This window comes from Bombina bombina, chromosome 3 (genome assembly GCF_027579735.1).
Source record: "Bombina bombina isolate aBomBom1 chromosome 3, aBomBom1.pri, whole genome shotgun sequence".
Taxonomy (NCBI): domain Eukaryota; kingdom Metazoa; phylum Chordata; class Amphibia; order Anura; family Bombinatoridae; genus Bombina; species Bombina bombina.
Window position 1 is genome coordinate 291737268 of NC_069501.1, and position 22652 is coordinate 291759919.

At 40.8% G+C, this 22652-nt stretch overlaps 1 protein-coding gene across 1 annotated transcript in view; it reads left to right on the plus strand.

Annotated features, from left to right (window-relative positions):
- Positions 1-22652, plus strand: part of LOC128653204 (myeloperoxidase) — a 70656-nt gene that overhangs the window by 42210 nt on the left and 5794 nt on the right. The window contains exons 10-12 of the mRNA XM_053706353.1: positions 5114-5366; positions 5917-6087; positions 6264-6501. Coding sequence (XP_053562328.1) covers positions 5114-5366; positions 5917-6087; positions 6264-6501 — 662 coding nt within the window. The remainder of the gene's footprint in view (positions 1-5113; positions 5367-5916; positions 6088-6263; positions 6502-22652) is intronic.

Below are 22652 nucleotides of genomic sequence, written 5' to 3' on the forward strand. Positions count from 1 at the left end.
AACATATCATTCCTACTTTGTTGTTGAAATCAATTTTATTTATTTTTTTTGTGATAAGTTCCATATTTAAAACATGGTATTTACCTATATACAGTATATATATACATATATATATATATATATATATATATATATATATATATATATATATATATATATATATATATATATAGTATATACTAGACATGTGCATTTGTTGGAGCCGGATTTCTGCTTGTGAAAGTGCAACACACTTGGATCTGGAAATACATTTTGAAATGTCCTCTTTTAGATGAAACCACACAGTTGGCTACAGTGTCCCTTTAATGAAAGTCAAAATTATATTTTCATGATTCATAAAGAGCATACAATTAAAAAACAAACTTCTTTCCACTGTATTTTAATTATAACATTTAACTTCTACTCTTTTCCATGAGAACATACTGAGCTAGCTTTAGCACTGTGCACATTTCTGCAACAGCAATGTTTGAAACAATGTTTGGAACAATGTGCACACTCCTGATCCTATCTTGGTATGCTATTATTGAAAGTAGCTAATTTCAATAAAGGGTATTGTGACGGATACCCCCGGCTACCCCGACTGGGTAGCTCCGCCAAACTGGTCCTGCTTCCTCCCTGCCGATTGCAGCTATGTAGCTGGCAAGTGACCACAGCCTGTAGCCACCCCTGATGCCCGACAGCACCAGTACTCAGGGTCCCACCCTGTGGCAGACTCCAGCTACCAGACTAGGTAGCTCTGTCAGAGTGTCCTTCCTCTGCCTGGAACAGGCTACTATGTAGCCCAGGAAAAGTTATTGTAGCTGGAGCAAACACAAATAACTAGACAGCCTAGCATTCAGGTTTAACAGGAACTGATTTTTTTGAAAACACACACTCCTTTTATACAGTCAGCTCATCTTGATAAGACCCTGGACAATCCCACTATTTTCCCGCCCCTCTAGACAGCCCGGCACCTCCATAGGAGCCACAGTCTCACATAATCCCAATACATAGGGGTGGCGGTTTCGGGTGATCCCGGTGGAGCGGCGTCATTTTAAAGCTCTCGGTCCCCAGATGCCACAGTCCAAAAATCAGCATGATTCATTACTGGAGACCGGAGTTACAGTCCGTTGAAGTTATGGGGTTAGGGGTGTCCAAAACCCCCAGTTCCAAAAGGAGCTGCCCTCCGGCAATTCCCCCACCCCTTGTACTCCCCAGGGGCTACTAATCCCCAAAAGAGCGGAGCTCTGGGGCACATGGTTGCTGGAGCGACCTGGGTTAAAGTTAGTGAGTGTTCTGCTGTCCAGTGGCCGACCGGGAGTTCCAGGAGCCTGGCCAGCCTGAGAGGGGTTAGGCGGGTGTCCGTTGTAAGGCAGCCAACCGGGAGTTCCAGGAGCCCGGCCAGCCTAGGAGGGTTTTCCTGGTCATACACCAACTTTTCTCTGAACACAAAAACAAGCCAACACAAAGCAAACAAACAGCTTCCAGAGATGGTGGTTGCTCTGAGGAGCCCAAAACCACTGAGAAACAACAGGGGTGAGGTTGTAGGGGGGTGGGGGGTAGCCTTAGCCGTCTGATATCCGTGACATCTCCCCCCTCCAGTTCGGCAGACTCGGCTAGACCCTTAATGGGTCGGCCTGGGGCTGTCCGACAGTGGCCCTCCACTTCTCGGTTGCTGAGAGAGGTTATCCCATCTCTCCTGAGCTTGGGGCATCCTGGGGGGATTCTGTTGGCGTTTATACCCTGCGCCCTGGGCGCAGGGATAATCACAAAATGCAAAGTCCCAAACAAGTTTGCTAAGGCCGGCTCCCAAACAATTGCTGTTCCACAAGTTCCAGTGTCCTTAAGTTCCATGGCCAAACTGTTTCCCTCTGTGACACTCTGTTGAGTACCGGCTGACCCACCCACAAACAAAGCCAGTACCGGTTTCCCGGCTGTATACCCACCCCAGACTGTTGGTGGAAGTGGCTCCTTGGTGGGGCAGGCAAAACTCAGGTGCCCAAACTTGTGGCACCAACTGCATGAGCGGGTACCCCCCTGGCCTGCCCCCTGTGAGATATACTCCAGGACAAGAAAAGGTTATAGACCCTGCCAAGCTACTGAGGGGAGAGACCGTCTGTCTCCTCTCCTGAGAAGGAGATCTACTGCTGGGGAGGGAGGTCTGCTACCTCTGCTCCATGGGAAACTGTGCTGCCGCTGGGGAGAGAGACCGACTGTCTCCTCTCCCAGAAAGGAATTCGGCCACTGGGGAGAGATATCGATACTTGTCTCTCTGTAAGGGGAGGGAGGACGACTACCTCTGCTCCCAGGGGATGGCTCTGCCGCTGGGGAGAGAGACTGACTGTCTCCTCTCCCGGCTCCTGGCTCTGAAGCTGGGGAGAGAAACCGACTGTCTCCTCTCCCGGCTCCTGGCTCTGCCGCTGGGGAGGGAGACCGACTGTCTCCTCTCCCAGGAAGGGGTTTGGCCGCTGGGGAGAGATATCGATACCCGTCTCTCCCTGCAAGGGCTTCTCTGTAAGGGGAGGGGGGACGACTACCTCCGCTCCCAGGGGATGGCTCTGCCGCTGGGGAGAGAGACCGTCTGTCTCCTCTCCCGGCTCCTGGCTCTGCTGCTGGGGAGAGAGACCGACTGTCTCCTCTCCCAGGAAGGGGTTTGGCTTACGGGGAGGGAGGACGACTACCTCCGCTCCCAGGGGATGGCTCTGCCGCTGGGGAGAGAGACCGACTGTCTCCTCTCCCGGCTCCTGGCTCTGCCGCTGGGGAGAGAGACCGACTGTCTCCTCTCCCAGGAAGGGGTTCTGTTTATGGGGAGGGAGGATGACTACCTCCGCTCCCAGGGGATGGCTCTGCCACTGGGGAGAGAGATCGACTGTCTCCTCTCCCAGCTCCTGGCTCTGCTGCTGGGGAGAGAAACCGACTGTCTCCTCTCCCAGGAAGGGGTTCTGTTTACGGGGAGGGAGGACGACTACCTCCGCTCCCAGGGGATGGCTCTGCCGCTGGGGAGAGAGACCGACTGTCTCCTCTCCCAGGAAGGGATTCTGCTGCTGGGGAGAGTTATCAACATCCATCTCTCCCTTGTCCAAGTCTATAATCTCAGAGCCAGACTGCTGATCAGGATCCAGGAGCCCTGGTTCCCTTTCTCTTTGCTGCCACTCCTCCACAGTCAAGCTCCATGAATCCCAGAGGGCTGCTCCCCAGATCTGTATGCCCCTGGCATGCTGCTTAGCGAGATCCAGCAGCCTCTTGTATTCCTTGACCAGTGCCTCTTCCTGGTCAATTATAAAATCCAGATCGTCCAGCAGCCAGGTCTCCTCCAAGAGATCCAGCAGTTCCTCTTGGAGCCAAGAGATATCCTCTAGACCCTGGTCTGTCTCGCTCCCAAACTGTGGGTCCTCTGTCCTTTTTGTAAACAACAATCCAGGGCCGCCGAAGCCAAAGCCCTCTGTGGGGGATCCTTCCTCCAGCCATGGCTGCACTTGCATAGCGAGCCATTGGAGGGCTCGATAGCCATCCTCCACCCACATCTCTTGCTTTATCAGTCTATGTAGAACAGCTAGCCATTCCTTCTTTGGCTGTTCTCCCAGGAAAGGCAGCCTCACGGTCCACCGTACCCGGAATCTCGTGTCATTCGTGGGGAGGACCTTTCCATTTTCCTGCTCCTGTTGCAGAGCCTCCCACCAAAGGTCTCAGAGGGCAAGGTTCCTCCATGTCAGAACATCCTGTTCCGAACAAGGATCCTTTGTTCCAGTCAGCATCTTTTGTACTCTCCCTAGGAACTCTGCCTCCATATTTACCGGCTACTGTGGTACGTCTCCTCTGTCAGCAGGAACCTTGTAAACGAAGCAGATCCCACCGCTGCCAGCCAATGTGACAGATACCCCCGGCTACCCCGACTGGGTAGCTCCGCCAAACTGGTCCTGCTTCCTCCCTGCCGATTGCAGCTATGTAGCTGGCAAGTGACCACAGCCTGTAGCCACCCCTGATGCCCGACAGCACCAGTACTCAGGGTCCCACCCTGTGGCAGACTCCAGCTACCAGACTAGGTAGCTCTGTCAGAGTGTCCTTCCTCTGCCTGGAACAGGCTACTATGTAGCCCAGGAAAAGTGATTGTAGCTGGAGCAAACCCAAATAACTAGACAGCCTAGCATTCAGGTTTAACAGGAACTGATTTTATTGAAAACACACACTCCTTTTATACAGTCAGCTCATCTTGATAAGACCCTGGACAAAACCACTATTTTCCCGCCATTCCCGCCCCTCTAGACAGCCCGGCACCTCCATAGGAGCCACAGTCTCACATAATCCCAATACATAGGGGTGGCGGTTTCGGGTGATCCCGGTGGAGCGGCAGCACTTCCAGGGTGTCATTTTAAAGCTCTCGGTCCCCAGATGCCACAGTCCAAAAATCAGCATGATTCGTTACTGGAGACCGGAGTTACAGTCCGTTGAAGTTATGGGGTTAGGGGTGTCCAAAACCCCCAGTTCCAAAAAAAGCTCCCCTCCGGCAATTCCCCCACCCCTTGTACTCCCCAGGGGCTACTAATCCCCAAAAGAGCGGAGCTCTGGGGTGCATGGTTGCTGGAGGGACCTGGGTTAAAGTTAGCGAGTGTTCTGCTGTCCAGTGGCCGACCGGGAGTTCCAGGAGCCTGGCCAGCCTGAGAGGGGTTAGGCGGGTGTCCATTGTAAGGCAGCCGACCGGGAGTTCCAGGAGCCCGGCCAGCCTAGGAGGGTTTTCCTGGTCATACACCAACTTTTCTCTGAACACAAAAACAAGCCAACACAAAGCAAACAAACAGCTTCCAGAGATGGTGGTTGCTCTGAGGAGCCCAAAACCACTGAGAAACAACAGGGGTGAGGTTGTAGGGGGGTGGGGGGTAGCCTTAGCTGTCTGATATCCGTGACATGTATAAAGTGGTATATTTGATATAAAAAGTAAATTGAAAAGTATTTTTTTAAATTGCATGCTGTGTCTCAAAGTTATATTGACTTCCATGTCTCAACACTCAGGGGGAAAAAAGTTTCTAGTCATTTGAATGTTAAACATACATAGTATTTTTATTTATCTGTCAGTTGTGTGTGCCAGTCTTAGAAAAGTGAAAATGAAATAAGTGTAAACATTTGCTTGTTCAAACAGAAAATAAATTACAAGGACTGGTTGCCCCTACTGTTGGGCAGTGAAATGTCTCGTGTGGTTCCCCGGTACACCCGGTATAATGAAACAGTCAACCCAGGAGCATCAAATGTATTCAGCCTGGTATTTCGTATGGGCCATACGATGATTCAGCCCTTCATTTACCGACTGGAAGATCGTTACAGGACATCACCGAGGCTGCCTCCAGTGCCCCTGCACCTTACGTTTTTTAACACCTGGAGAGTTGTTAGAGAAGGTAGTGTGCTTTGGTTTGCTGATGTTGCCTTATTGCTACAATGATATGTTATCTTACTGACTTCTACCTTGTAGACATATTTGTAAACAAGTATAACTACATAAGAATGTTAATCACAGTAACTAAGAAACAGCCATACCTAATATGCTCGAGCGATCTTTATGTTTTTGGATTTTTAGTTTACCTTTTGAAAATGCAAATTACCGAGTAAAATGAAGAGATAAAACCTAACAGGGAACTTAAACTATATTGGGAAAAGATAAATATATTGTCACATAGCTAGATTTAATTTGTTCCTTGACAACATTACTGTACTTGACCTAATTACTATTGTTTTTTCTTGTATTTATGTTTATTGCTGAAGGTTATCCCTCAGTACTACAGAAAATTGTTAGGGTCCATGTGTAAAGACTTAAGTGCTATAAAATGGAGTGCTCCTTCCTTCCTTTATTTGTACACTTTTAAACAGTTGCCTTGCATGAGACTTTAGAATTGACATTTTGTATGTTGCCTAACCATGCCCCATTTTTTGCTATCCATTCTCTTACAGGTGGAGTTGATCCTCTTCTTCGTGGACTTATGGCAAACAATGCCAAACTGAACCGCCAGAATCAGATTTTGGTAGACGAGCTAAGGGATCGTCTTTTTCAGCTCTTCAAACGTATTGGCCTTGATTTGGGAGCCCTGAATATGCAGCGTAGTCGTGATCATGGATTACCAGGTAACATCTTTCAACATAGACTTTAGTTAACTTTGTTAGCTCCTCATCATTTCCTCTATTTATTTTAAATAGCGTCAGAGGGTAGGGACTGATATTTTTTATAACATTAGCCTTGTTATTTGAGTAAAGTTACTTATCTCTATTTATGACACGTTCCATTTCATCCCACATTTCAGGTTACAACGCATGGAGGAAATTTTGTAGACTTTCTCAACCAGAATCTGTGAATGAACTGGCTGCAGTGTTGTCCAACAAACCACTTGCTCAAAAATTAATATCACTCTATGGTACACCCAAGAATATTGACATTTGGTTGGGAAGCGTTGTTGAGCCACTGATCTCTTATGGTAGAGTGGGTAAACTACTGGCCTGTTTGATTGGAGATCAGTTCCGAAGAACCCGTGATGGAGACAGGTAATTAAATAAGACTTATGGGCCTAGATTTGGAGTTCGGCGGTAGCCGTCAAAACCAGCGTTAGAGGCTCCTAACGCTGGTTTTAGGCTACCGCCGGTATTTGGAGTCAGTGATTAAAGGGTCTAATGCTCACTTTTCAGCCGCGACTTTTCCATACCGCAGATCCCCCTACGCCATTTGCGTAGCCTATATTTTCAATGGGATCTTTCTAACGCTGGTATTTAGAGTCGTTTCTGAAGTGAGCGTTAGAGCTCTAACGACAAGATTCCAGCCGCCTGAAAATAGCAGGAGTTAAGAGCTTTCTGGCTAACGCCGGTTTATAAAGCTCTTAACTACTGTACCCTAAAGTACACTAACACCCATAAACTACCTATGTACCCCTAAACCGAGCTCCCCCCACATCGCCGCCACTCAATTAAAATTTTTAACCCCTAATCTGCCGACCGCCACCTACGTTATACTTATGTACCCCTAATCTGCTGCCCCTAACCCCGCCGACCCCTGTATTACATTTATTAACCCCTAACCTGCCCCCCACAACGTCGCCGCCAGCTACTTAAAATAATTAACCCCTAATCTTCCGACCGCAAATCGCCGCCACCTACGTTATCCCTATGTACCCCTAATCTGCTGCCCCTAACATCGCCGACCCCTATATTATATTTATTAACCCCTAATCTGCCCCCCTCAACGTCGCCGACACCTGCCTACACTTATTAACCCCTAATCTGCCGAGCGGACCTGAGCGCTACTATAATAAAGTTATGAACCCCTAACCCGCCTCACTAACCCTATCATAAATAGTATTAACCCCTAATCTGCCCTCCCTAACATCGCCGACACCTAACTTCAATTATTAACCCCTAATCTGCCGACCGGAGCTCACCGCTATTCTAATAAATGTATTAACCCCTAAAGCTAAGTCTAACCCTAACACTAACACCCCCCTAAGTTAAATATAATTTTTATCTAACGAAATAAATTAACTCTTATTAAATAAATGATTCCTATTTAAAGCTAAATACTTACCTGTAAAATACATCCTAATATAGCTACAATATAAATTATAATTATATTATAGCTATTTTAGGATTAATATTTATTTTACAGGCAACTTTGTAATTATTTTAACCAGGTACAATAGCTATTAAATAGTTAAGAACTATTTAATAGTTACCTAGTTAAAATAATAACAAATTTACCTGTAAAATAAATCCTAACCTAAGATATAATTAAACCTAACACTACCCTATCAATAAAATAATTAAACTACCTACAATTACCTACAATTAACCTAACACTACACTATCAATAAATTAATTAAACACAATTCCTACAAATAAATACAATTAAATAAACTAGCTAAAGTACAAAAAATAAAAAAGAACTAAGTTACAGAAAATAAAAAAATATTTACAAACATAATAAAAATATTACAACAATTTTAAACTAATTACACCTACTCTAAGCCCCCTAATAAAATAACAAAGCCCCCCAAAATAAAAAATTCCCTACCCTATTCTAAATTAAAAAAGTTACAAGCTCTTTTACCTTACCAGCCCTGAACAGGGCCCTTTGCGGGGCATGCCCCAAGAATTTCAGCTCTTTTGCCTGTAAAAGAATAAATACAATACCCCCCCCCAACATTACAACCCACCACCCACATACCCCTAATCTAACCCAAACCCCCCTTAAATAAACCTAACACTAAGCCCCTGAAGATCTTCCTACCTTGTCTTCACCATACCAGGTTCACCGATCCGTCCTGAAGAGCTCCTCCGATGTCCTGATCCAAGCCCAAGCGGGGGCTGAAGAGGTCCATGATCCGGTCAAAGTCTTCATCCAAGCGGGGCAGAAGAGGATCTTCCATCCGATTGAAGTCATCATCCAGGCGGCATCTTCTATGGTCTTCCATCCGGAGCGAAGCGGCAGGATCCTGAAGACCTCCAGCGCGGAACATCCATCCGGACCGACGACTGAACGACGAATGACTGTTCCTTTAAGGGACGTCATCCAAGATGGCGTCCCTCGAATTCCGATTGGCTGATAGGATTCTATCAGCCAATCGGAATTAAGGTAGGAATTTTCTGATTGGCTGATGGAATCAGCCAATCAGAATCAAGTTCAATCCGATTGGCTGATCCAATCAGCCAATCAGATTGAGCTCGCATTCTATTGGCTGTTCCGATCAGCCAATAGAATGCGAGCTCAATCTGATTGGCTGATTGGATCGGCCAATCGGATTGAACTAGATTCTGATTGGCTGATTCCATCAGCCAATCAGAAAATTCCTACCTTAATTCCGATTGGCTGATAGAATCCTATCAGCCAATCGGAATTCGAGGGACGCCATCTTGGATGACGTCCCTTAAAGGAACAGTCATTCGTCGTTCAGTCGTCGGTCCGGATGGATGTTCCGCGCTGGAGGTCTTCAGGATCCTGCCGCTTCGCTCCGGATGGAAGACCATAGAAGATGCCGCCTGGATGATGACTTCAATCGGATGGAAGATCCTCTTCTGCCCCGCTTGGATGAAGACTTTGACTGGATCATGGACCTCTTCAGCCCCCGCTTGGGCTTGGATCAGGACATCGGAGGAGCTCTTCAGGACGGATCGGTGAACCTGGTATGGTGAAGACAAGGTAGGAAGATCTTCAGGGGCTTAGTGTTAGGTTTATTTAAGGGGGGTTTGGGTTAGATTAGGGGTATGTGGGTGGTGGGTTGTAATGTTGGGGGGGGGGTATTGTATTTATTCTTTTACAGGCAAAAGAGCTGAAATTCTTGGGGCATGCCCCGCAAAGGGCCCTGTTCAGGGCTGGTAAGGTAAAAGAGCTTGTAACTTTTTTAATTTAGAATAGGGTAGGGAATTTTTTATTTTGGGGGGCTTTGTTATTTTATTAGGGGGCTTAGAGTAGGTGTAATTAGTTTAAAATTGTTGTAATGTTTTTATTATGTTTGTAAATATTTTTTTATTTTCTGTAACTTAGTTCTTTTTTATTTTTTGTACTTTAGCTAGTTTATTTAATTGTATTTATTTGTAGGAATTGTGTTTAATTAATTTATTGATAGTGTAGTGTTAGGTTAATTGTAGGTAATTGTAGGTAGTTTATTTAATTATTTTATTGATAGTCTAGTGTTAGGTTTAATTATATCTTAGGTTAGGATTTATTTTACAGGTAAATTTGTTATTATTTTAACTAGGTAACTATTAAATAGTTCTTAACTATTTAATAGCTATTGTACCTGGTTAAAATAATTACAAAGTTGCCTGTAAAATAAATATTAATCCTAAAATAGCTATAATATAATTATAATTTATATTGTAGCTATATTAGGATGTATTTTACAGGTAAGTATTTAGCTTTAAATAGGAATCATTTATTTAATAAGAGTTAATTTATTTCGTTAGATAAAAATTATATTTAACTTAGGGGGGTGTTAGTGTTAGGGTTAGACTTAGCTTTAGGGGTTAATACATTTATTAGAATAGCGGTGAGCTCCGGTCGGCAGATTAGGGGTTAATAATTGAAGTTAGGTGTCGGCGATGTTAGGGAGGGCAGATTAGGGGTTAATACTATTTATGATAGGGTTAGTGAGGCGGGTTAGGGGTTCATAACTTTATTATAGTAGCGCTCAGGTCCGCTCGGCAGATTAGGGGTTAATAAGTGTAGGCAGGTGTCGGCGACGTTGAGGGGGGCAGATTAGGGGTTAATAAATATAATATAGGGGTCGGCGATGTTAGGGCAGCAGATTAGGGGTACATAGGGATAACGTAGGTGGCGGCGGTTTACGGAGCGGCAGATTAGGGGTTAAAAAAAATATGCAGGGGTCAGCGATAGCGGGGGCGGCAGATTAGGGGCTAATAAGTGTAAGGTTAGGGGTGTTTAGACTCGGGGTACATGTTAGAGTGTTAGGTGCAGACGTAGGAAGTGTTTCCCCATAGGAAACAATGGGGCTGCGTTAGGAGCTGAACGCTGCTTTTTTGCAGGTGTTAGGTTTTTTTCCAGCTCAAACAGCCCCATTGTTTCCTATGGGAGAATCGTGCACGAGCACGTTTTTGAGGCCGGCCGCGTCCGTAAGCAACTCTGGTATCGAGAGTTGCATTTGCGGAAAAAATGCTCTACGCTCCTTTTTTGGAGCATAACGCAGCATTTGATTAAACTCTCGATACCAGAGTTAAATTTATGGTGCGGCCAGAAAAAAGCCTGCGGAGCGTTAACAGCCCTTTTACCGCCGAACTCCAAATCTAGGCCATGGTGAGCATATCAGTGGCAGACTGAAGATGCAGGTAATTACACAAGAAAAAAAGTAGAACCTCTATCTATCCATCATATATTTTGTATATTTAAATCAATCTGAGTATTTGATGCCAACTGTAGACTTTGGGCCAGATTACAAGTGGCGTACTAAAGATAATGCGACCACGCTAACTTACGTGTTAGAAGTCGAAAGTAAACGGGTGTGCTCAAGTGCAAACAGAATTTACCCTTGTCTAGTTAGCGTGACTAGATCTAACGTGAAGTGTAAGGGGTAAAAAAAATAATTTGTGCACCAACCACAACATAAATACATTTAAATAAAGTGTTATATACCGTCTATGAATTTATGTATACATTATTTACATAAATATTAAAAAAAAAAATTTTTATAAGGGATAAAAGGTATATGGTATATGACAAGGTATTTGAATGAAAAGGGCTATAATGTATATATATTTCTAAATATGTGTGTGTGTGTGTGTGTATATATATATATATATATACAGTATATATATATATATATATATATATATATACACACACATCTGTATTTATGTGTTATATATGTATATACATACAAATATACACTTTGTAGCCCTTTCCAGTCAATACCGTAAAAGATTTTCTGTGTAAGAAACACAAACACCGGAGGGCGCCTCCTCATGTGATACAGTATGGGTAATCAGCCAACAACGTATTAGAAGTCAGAATACTCACAAGTGAGGCAGCACCAATGTGCTGAGTAGCACAGGCTGGGATATCACAGTGCCTCAGCTCACTGATCCAAACAATAGGGCCGGTATCACTCCAAACCTCACAGACTCAGACTCGTGCTTGTGGTAGTAAAAAGGTTTTATTAAAACAATTTAAAAACAGTTGTTTTAAAACCAGGGTTTAATAATCCCCTTAAGAGAATAGCGACGCGTTTCTCAGCATAATACCCGCTGTTTCCTCAGGCTTATGTCTAACTATTGCAAGCACAGTCCTTTTATACAAGCTTTCAGCCAATCATAGTGAATCATTACACTCACGCCCACCCCCATCACATTTGTTACAGTGATTAGATGTTACAAGTATTACATTGTATACTCTGTTTACCCAATTTTACAATACCCTTTATTACCCTTCTTTTTACATATATAGTTATGTCTCTGTCTGATGGAAATCTGTAATCCTTACCATGTGAGATTATAGAATATTTGTAGCAATTAATAATGAAGACTTTTTTAGTTTGTGGTCATTGATATTAATTTTTTTCAGTTTCTTGAAATCCTGCTTTTTGGTGTTTTAATAAAGTTCTATTTCTAATCCAGCCTTTTCGAATGGTGAGCGTATGTGCATGTACTCATACCTATCTACAGTTATTATGTCGAGAAGTCTACTGAATTTGGTGATTCTGATACTGCTCTATCAGGGACGCACTACGATCTATATGTATGTGGGATTTCCCTAACAGACCTATCATGTTGCTCATAGGTCTAGTGGCCATTTAAAAGATCAACAAGAATTGAGATGTTCATTTCGATATATCACAAATTTATTTTCATATCTGATATATTTTATCAGAATTACAAGTTATAATGCACATAAAGCAAATATTATTTACATTCACCATTTTATCTTCACACAAAAGAAACATCGGTGTTGATATTCAGTAATAGAACCAGCGAATATTAATTTAGAAACATACCACTAAAATAATATATGATTTTATACACATTCAGTATTATTCTTACCAGTTATTATAACAGCACTAATTACATTTCACTAGTCATAATAATGGCACTTATGAAATTTCAAATTGGATTTAATGCACATAGTAAGAGAATTAAAAATGATTCACACTTAGTCACATTTAAACAACAAACACTATTTATATATACAATATATTATTTTTTTCCACTCACACATCACACCACAATAATATCCATATTATAGTACACAAATATATAGAGAAATATGATACAGAGAATTCACATTAAATAACACAGTAGAACACCAAATATTAATTATAATAAGAAGGAATCGACCTTAATATCAACTATTTAGTAATGACACTAATAGTATAATTGGAAAATGCACTATGTTAGTTTTTTAAAAATATATAATAGTATAATATACAAATTATCATCTTATAGTTATTTATACCTATTATTTGTAGATACTATCAGTCTATTTGATAATGTTATAGATAAGGTATCATATTGTAGCAGCATCTGTTAGTCAAATTATCTTTGGCGATGTCAATATCGATACATACGCATTAATATAGTTTATTAATCTCTGCACTTTTCTATAAAAAATCTAATGAATGTAGATAGGTATGAGTACATGCACATACGCTCACCATTCGAAAAGGCTGGATTAGAAATAGAACTTTATTAAAACACCAAAAAGCAGGATTTCAAAGAACTGAAAAAAATCTTTAATATCAATAACGACAAACTAAAAAAGTCTTCATTATTAATTGCTACAAATATTCTATAATCTCACATGGTAAGGATAACAAATTTCTGTCAGACAGAGACATAACTATATATGTAAAAAGAAGGGTAATAAAGGGTATTCAAAGAAACCTCCAAAGTCCTGCAATTTAACAGTGAATATTCATATGACTGTGGTGTAAATGTATCTGTGTAAAATATGTGTCACCAAACGCCGTCTTTGTGGGCTCAATGTGGACAAGTGGTCAATAGTCAGTGTAGTATAGGGCTATAAGCGGGCTTACCTCCTCTGCGTCTTCTTATGTCTCAGCTTGGTCACTAGTGCTGCTTCCATACTCGGCTGATGGGTGACCAAACAGAAATGCTGACGCTCTCGCTACTCAGCATGTACTCACCCTTGCAGCTCGACCTTTCTACGCTGTTTCTGCAGAGAGGTGCCCCTTGGAAAATTGTAGCCTTTAATCCCGGGTATCGTCTCACTGCTCCCTCGTCTCTACTCCTGACACCGCTTCCAGTCTTCGGCCCTCCTTCATGACATCATCAAAGTTTTACTGCTGACCTTACAGTTTTCAGGTAAGTCTTTTTACGGATGCCTGGATTCTTTAGCTTGGAAGAAGGGGGAAAATGAGGAGCTCAGTTTTGGAGAGATTTAGCTTGAGGTAGTGAGAGGACATCCAGGAAGAGATGCTAGAAAGACAGTTAGTGACACGGGTTAGCAAGGAAGGAAATAGGTCTGGTGCAGAGAAGTAGATTTGGGTGTCGTCGGCATACAAATGATATTGGAAACTGTGGGACTTTATTAGGGAACCTAGTGATGACGTGTAGATTGAGAAGAGAAGGGGACCGAGGACAGAGCCTTGTGGTACTTCGAAAGAAAGTGGTGACGGGGCAGAGGAGGCCCCAGAGAAGGCTACATTAAAGGTACGGTCTGACAGGTAGGAAGAGAGCCACAAGAGGGCTGTGTCATAGATGCCGAAGGATTGGAGGGTTTGGAGCAAAAGAGGGTGGTCAACAGTGTCAAAGGCTGCGGACAGATCAAGGAGGATAAGCAGAGAGAAGTGGCCTTTTGATTTTGCTGTAAGTAGGTCATTGGTAACCTTAACAATTGCTGTCCCTGTGGAGTGATGGGGACGAAATCCAGATTGCAGTGGGTCAAGAAGGGAGTTTAACGTAAGGTAATGGGATAGGCGTGCATATACTAGTTTTTCGAGAAGCTTTGAGGCAAGAGGGAGGAGGGAAATAGGGTGGTAGTTGGATGGGGAGGTAGGATCAAGGGAAGGTTTTTTGAGGATAGGTGTGACCAGTGCATCTTTCAGCGATGAGGGAAATATACTGGTGCTGAGGGAGAGGTTGAAAATGTGTGTTAGTATAGGGGTAAGGGTAGCAGAGAGGGAGGGGAGTAGCTGTAAAGGGGATAGGGTGAAGGGGAGAGGTAGTGAGGTGAGAACGCAGTATAAGTGCCAAAACTTCTTCCTCAGTAACAGGGGAAAATGAGCTAAGTTTAAAAACAGCAAACTTCAGTAAAACAAGCGAACATGTTCAGACACAATCGTGAGACAGAGACATAACTGTATATGTAAAAGAAGGGTAATAAAGGGTATTGTAAAGTTGGGTAAAGAGAGTATACAATGTAATACTTGTAACAGCTAATCACAGCAATGATTTGTAACAAATGTAATGGGGGTGGGCGTGAGTGTAATGATTCCCCATGATTGGCTGAAAGCTTGTATAAAAGAACCGTGCTTGTAATAGTTAGACATAAGCCTGAGGAAACAGCGGGTATTACGCTGAGAAACGCGACGCTATTGTCTTAAGGGGACTGTTAACCCCTGGTTTTAAAACAACTGTTTTTAAATTGTTTTAATAAAACCTTTTTACTACCACAAGCACGAGTCTGAGTCTGAAGGGAGGTTTGGAGCGATATGGGCCCTATCGTTTGGATTAGTGATATCCCAGCCTGTACTACTCAGCACATTGGTGCTGCCTCACTTGTGAGTATTCTGACTTCTAATATGTTGTTGGCTGATTACCCATACTGTATCACATGAGGAGGCGCCCTCCGGTGTTTGTGTTTCTTACACAGAAAATCTATGTTCCAAAGAAGGTAAAAGTATTAGAGTAGCTCCACTAATCTAACATCCCCCAGAGAGGGCTATGCCATATAAAGAAGATTGAATATCTAACTACGATCTGGTATCAGTGTCACAAATAGACACTACATTTCTTTCACCATATATATATTTTTATGGACTTACTTAGTTTGGATATATACAAATATATGTACTGTAGATATATGCTATTTAGTTGATCAATTGTTTTGCATATACTGTTGTACTTTTCGTTTTGCATGTATCACTCTTAATGATATATATTTTATGACTATAAGTGAATTTGTAAAACCTAATTAGTAGCGCCCCCTGGATATCAATATAACAGATTGTTGGAAGATAGGATTTTTATAATACCTTAAAAGATAAAGAATAATTTTTAATCAATTTTAATATTTAATAATGTGTTTTACTGTAAATATTTAACATTCCAATGTTCTTCACTTAGAAGAAAATGTTTTTAAATAGATATTTTTAGTTCTATATATTTGAATATATATCTATACCTGTAAATATATTCATATAAATATATAGGTATATATGTAGTTTACAAAAAAAAATATTAGATATATAAAGAAGTTTATATGTAAAAATAAAAAGAAAATTTTTCTTTTATGTGAAGAACAATGTAATGAGAAAAATTCATAACTACATTTGGGTTTAGCGCTGTAGGTCTAACGCGTTGTCAGGTTAGCGTGCAAGTGATAGGTGTTAGATTTTTGTTTTAAAGTGCGCTTTATTGAGGTCTATGGGAAGAAAAATGTGCGATATCCAAAGTCCTTTTTTTAACTTGTAATCCGCGTGCTAACCGCCCGCATTAAAAATTTACTGTGAGCATTATTTGTGCGTGAGCGAAATAAAAATAAGAGAACCACTTGTTATCTGGCCCTATATTAGATAATTATCATACTTGTGTAACTTGTTAGTTAAGTCATTGTAATACTTCTTTAAAGGGACAGTAAAGTCAAAATTAAACTTTCATGATTCAGATAGAGCATTTCATTTCAACAACTTTCTAATTTACTTCTATTATCAAATTTGCTTTGTACCTTTGGTATTCTTTGTTGAAAAAGGCTGATAGGAGTGGAGGAGCGTGCCAGTCTATGTCAGTAATATTGCTATAAACAATGTTACAAACACTGCTGCCAGATGGCTTAAGAAATGTGCACGCTCCTGAGCTCACGTAGGATTACTCTTTAACTAGGGATACCAAGAGAACTAAGCAAAATTGATCATAGAAATAAACTAGAAAGTTGTTTAAACTTTCATGCTCTATTCAGTGAATTTTACTTTACTGTACATGGCATTACATAGAATGTCAACTCATGTTTTATATTCAATCTACCCCGGTGACTTGGTCTTCATTAGGGGAGGGATACCTGCCTTTCTTTGTTATTTTTTGTTTCAGAACTCATCAGACGTGATCTTAAAGTTCATGATTTAAATAGGAAATGTAATTTTAAACAACTTTCAAATTTACTTTTATCACCAATTTTGCTTTGTTCTCTTGATATTCTTAGTTGAAAGCTAATTCTAGGATGTTCATATGCTAATTTCTTAGACCTTGAAGACTACCTCTAATCTGAATGCATTCTGACCACTAGAGGGCATTAGTTCATGTGTTTTATATAGATAACATTGAGCTCATGCACGTGAAGTTACCCTGGAGTGAGCACTGAGTGGCTAAAAAACAAGTCTGTCTAAATAACTGACATAAGTGGGCAGTTTGCAGAGGGTTAGCTACAAGGTAATCATAGAGGTAAAAAGTGTATTTATATAACCGTGTTGGTTATGCAAAACTGGGGAATGGGTAATAAAGGGATTATCTATCTTTTCAAACAATTTCAATTCTGGAGTAGACTGTCCCTTTAACATGGCTACTAAGGCATGAAAAACTGCAAGCCTGGATTATTTTTGCAATTATCATTTCATCTAAAGAAGTGGAGCATATGCTGCCACATTTGTGTGTTATTTCTGCCAATTCACTTAATTTTGAATAGCAGCTGCCTATATTTGACTTGCTTTTCACATATATTTGACTCCATGCTTAATTATAATGAAACATACAATACATGTTTGCTTGGAGTAGTCTTATTTCTAGTTCTTCAAAATTGCCAAGTGCCTACTCAGCTACTCATTTTCCACTTCCAGGCCAGCACTAGAAAAAAAAAATGAATTGTCCATGTTGAATGTTATGGAAAAACACAAAATATTATAACAAAATGTTCCTGTTAATAGTTTACGAATCTACAAAATGAATAAGACAGACTTGCTACTTTCATTATATCAGGATATTTATTTAACTCATTAAGTCATAGGGAGGTATTTGAGAGTATTATAATCATGAAGACAACATGCTTTTTATTTATTTATTTTAGGTAGGTTTTATTGGTATTTCATCTACACCACATAACCATTTATCAAAATATTTTCAATCTGCAGCTTTAGTCACTTAACATTTGTACCGGGTTTGTGAGAATTTCTATACCTGTTATAATCGGCTAGATTACGAGTTTTACGGTACGGCTTTTAACACTGAAAAATTGGTCATTACGCTGGAATGGCCAGGAACGCATATTATGAGTTGCGGCGGTATAGCTATACCGCAAGTATTTTAGCGTGTAACGCAACGTCCATTCCGCACTCAAAAAAATTACGTTTGAGTGCGGGATTTTCATAGTGCCAGTATTATAGGTTGTGCGTTCAGGCTAAAATGCTTGCATTACAGCTTATACCGACAAGATCCATGTCACCATCTGGGACCAGTAGTTATGGATTTTGTGTAACAAAAATGTTTCACAAAACTCATAACTAAAATGTTACAAAATACACTAACACCCATAAACTACCTATTAACCCCTAAACCGCCGCCCTCCCGCATCGCAAACACTATATTAAACGTATTAACCCCTAATCTACTGCCAACATTGCAACTATTAAAGTTATTAACCCATAATCTGCCGCCCAACCACATCATTTTAATATATTAACCCCTAAACCGCCGTACCCCGACACAAAATAAACCTATTAACCCCTAGACCGCCAGCCAACACATCGTAACTACTAAACTAAACCTATTAACCCCTAAACCACCTGCCCCCTACATCGCAAAACACTACATGAAACTATTAACCCCTAAACCTAACACCCCCTAACTTTAAATTAAAATTACAATATAACTGTATTTAAAGGGACACTGAACCCAATTTTTTTCTTTCGTGATTCAGTTAGAGCATGCAATTTTAAGCAACTTTCTAATTTACTCCTATTATCAAATTTTCTTAATTCTCTTGGTATCTTTATTTGAAAAGCAAGAATGTAGATGCCGGCTCATTTTTGGTGAACAACCTGGGTTGTTCTTGATGATTGGTGGATTAATTTAACCGACCAATAAACAAGTGCTGTCCAGGGTCTGAACCAAAAAATAGCTTAGATGCCTTATTTTTCAAATAAAGATAGCAAAAGAATGAAGAAAAATTGATAATAGGAGTAAATTAGAAAGTTGCTTACAATTGCATGCTCTATCTAAATCACAAAAGAAAAAAATTGGGTTCAGTGTCCCTTTAAATAAATAAAAACTTACCTGTGAAATAAATATAAACCTAACATTATGCTATAAATTAACCTAACGTTACTATTCTAATAAAATTAAAAAAAATACCAATTAAAAAACCTAAATTACGGGGGCAAAATTCATCATAGCTAAGCAGTTTTGACCGCTTGGGGCAGACAACTTTTCACTAAACAATACAAATACTGTTGATATCACCTAGGTGTCCAACTGTAGGGGGCGCTATGATATGGCTATTAAATAATGGACAAATATAGAGTACAGAATATGTGGATCTATCACAAATGTGACAATCTGTAAAAGTGGTGCAATAAAGTTAAAATATATGAGTTGGGCTGAGAAATGCGTTGCGATCTGTCTCAACACTTATTTTTACATTTTGGGTGAAGTATATACACCCACCTGTTTTTATTAATCATTTTAATAAATACGTTGTATTTTATGGAAGCCTGAGCCTATCCTTTCCACCTCATTGCTTGGATATCCTGGATCCCATCATCCTGTTGCAGGATCAGTGTAGCTGGGTCACTGTGATTCCCCAGTCTGTGTCAATTAGCACATTGGTGCTGCTTCGTTTGTGAGTATTACTTTATCACAAGATTTGCTATTTCACCATTCTCGCAGTGTTGCACTAGGAGGTGCCCTCTTTCTTTGTGATCCTTTCACAGATTCCTGGTTTTCACTAAACAATGGCTGATTAACAGATGAAACACTTTAGACAACAAGAATAACGAAAGTCACTTGAGCAATAGCATGTTTCTCCGTTTATGCCAATAAAGATCACTGCAGCAAACATAGAGAGAACGCCATCTTGTCAGCGAGACCACGCTGGGACCTCTCCACTGAGACTAGTTCGCCCACTTTTGAAGCTCTAGGGACCCTGTCACTCTCTCAGTATGGATAGCCACATATCTGATGCAGTCTTCAAATAACTTTTTATGGCTCTCGAACGGAAAATGGATCAGTGCTTCGAGGATCTGCGCCAATCGCTACGCTCAGAGCTCACATGCCGTGAAACTAACCCAGGGAGCTTGAGACTCAGACACCTCTATGGATTGCTGCCCTTAGCAACCGAGACCCTGGGCAGATAGAACATACTGTCGCTCTGACCACAGAGCAGAACAGCCCGACGTCTGTAACAGAGACTAGACGCCCTATAGACCAACCCCATCTATCACTTCTGAAGACACTGTCCGTCTTGGGGACTCTCACACAATATCTCTCACTACATGACAGGATGTATCAGCATGGTGAGTGGGATCCTGGAGGCGATGAGCCTAGCCTGTAAGAGACGCTGACTCCCTGCATGAGCTTCAAATATGACCTTGTGAGGTGTCACTTAACGGCCATACATTGAAACTTTTTAAAATGGGGACACAACCACAGACACTTTTGACAGAATTGATGAACAGTACAACGTTCCTGTACCTAGTATAGTTCATGATAGCGGGGGATGTAGATACTATGGATATCACTGTGAGATGTCTCTATATAACACAATCAAAAACGTTAATTATCATTCTGTCTGCTATATTTTTTAGTCCTTCTGGTATACTTTGAGCACCCCTGACCCACTCCTCCTTGTACCTCAGCTCCTGATGTTAAAAGTCCTATATCTTCTAATGGTAGCTCTTTCTGGATTACCGGTCATAGCAGTGGGCTAGGAAACTCAGATGCTATACCTTTTGTCATTCCTGGCACTAATCAAATGTATTAGGCATGTTAGTTAGCCGTAACCTGTTTCTTGCTTTATTATAACTGTCTATATGTTAGTTTTTGATATGTTGCCTAATTTTGAGTTACTGTGGATAACTTTAAAAACGTACCATTGATTTATGTGTTATTTAGCTTGGGACACAAGTTAACGACATTATGAGTGTAGTTCACTATATTCTAGTCACTTTGACAGTTCATTATTTTACTCCCCCCCCCCTTATTCACCCCTCTCAGTCTCTATTCAACACTATAATAGAGATCATTAAAGGATTACTTTCTGTTATAATTTTTAAGCTAAACAACTAACATATTAAAGTTAATAAACATTAATTAAAACCTACTGACCTATATTTTCTCCAAAATGAAGTTTCATAACGTTCTAAAAGTTACATCTTTAATTCACCGATGATGTCACGTTATCCTGCCCACTATTTTCAGCACTGCATGTTCAAAATACTTAAACCAATAACTTTGTGTTTAAAGCGCCATTTTGAAACCTAGGTATTGTAAACGGATTGGTACAGAGCAAAGGATACCCACTGAGTGGGTTTGGAAAACAATTAAATTTGCAGACAAGATTTCTGATATACGGTAGAGATATGTTAATGAAATGCTATTGATAAAAGCGTATTTGGGGTTGTTAGTTAGTAACAGGCATAGAAAATATTTACTTACAGTGGCCCTTTAAGGCAGGACATTACATATTGGTAGTTACACTATAACGTATGTAGACCTGGCCACTTCACAGATGTTTACCCCTATACCAAGAGGCCTCCCTTTCAACAATAATGACCACCACTTATACACAGACATATTGGATTGTATTGCATGAGTACACAATGTTTAATTGTTTACTTTTATTTGATATGTTAGTAAAACTAAGTCGTGCTTTCTATTTTCATCGGGCTTGAGGCATATGAACCTCTAGTTATATCCCAGCAGTCTGAATTAGCCCTTGTGGGTATCAGTTAATACAATCTTCTGACATATGCCCAGGCTTTTACAAATGCTGTAAACAAGCTCTCATTTCACAATTCCAATTATATCTCTGTTATGCAGCTGGTTCTTATTATATTTTGTATTTATTTTATTTATTGCTCCTTGGCTATCTCACACAGATTATGGAATATTCATCTTGTTTGCAAGCCTTACTACATATAGGCATGGGTTGAATAATGCAGATACTATACATACGTTATACCTTGTTTCTATTGTTGTCAATAACCAAATTAATAGGATGTATACATTCATCAGTTTAGAATCCCTGCCTTTCACTTAACAGATTTGAGTTTGATGTGCCGCTGTTATTAAGACTAATCATCCGCATAAGATAATCTGTATTATTTATGAGACTGTATTTGAATTTAGGCAATACACTCCCCTATGCAATGTATACAGGGGAGATTTTGGACCTTCTCCCATACCCTTTAAAGTTTATTATCTTATTGCTTACTATTAGGATAACCCTAAATACTAACTGCCCCCTTCAGCTCCACTCTGTTTGCTCTGATTCATTGGGGTGTATATATTCAGTACTTAATACCCTAACTCTCACCGTCCAGAGGTTCACCGCTCTGAGACTTCAGCTCTACATTTGATCAAAGAGACCCTCATAGTTTTCTGTGTAAGTATTATCTGCCCCACTTATAGAGTTTTACAGTCCACGGGGATATTTCGAGTTTACTAGTAATTCAGTAGGTACAACGTCACTCCGCCTGACGCCATAAATTAACTCACTAGCTCGGGTATCTCGGACACCACAAGGATACTTTATTATCCCATGTATTATTCCCAGAATCCTCTATCGCTTACATTAAGCCTACCCCTGGGAGATGTTCTACTCCTTTAAATTCTCCTCATATACTCCTCCATCTCTCTCTAACTGTTCATTTATATTTGTTCCAGGTAATAGTTTTAGCCCCCTGCATACTATTATTGTACTGTATACCATACATAATGGAAGAGATTAAAATATATCTCAGTTCTCTTCCTTTACACCATAACACTGATCGGAGACATTCTTACTTGTTTTATCCCCAAAAACCTTAGAGACC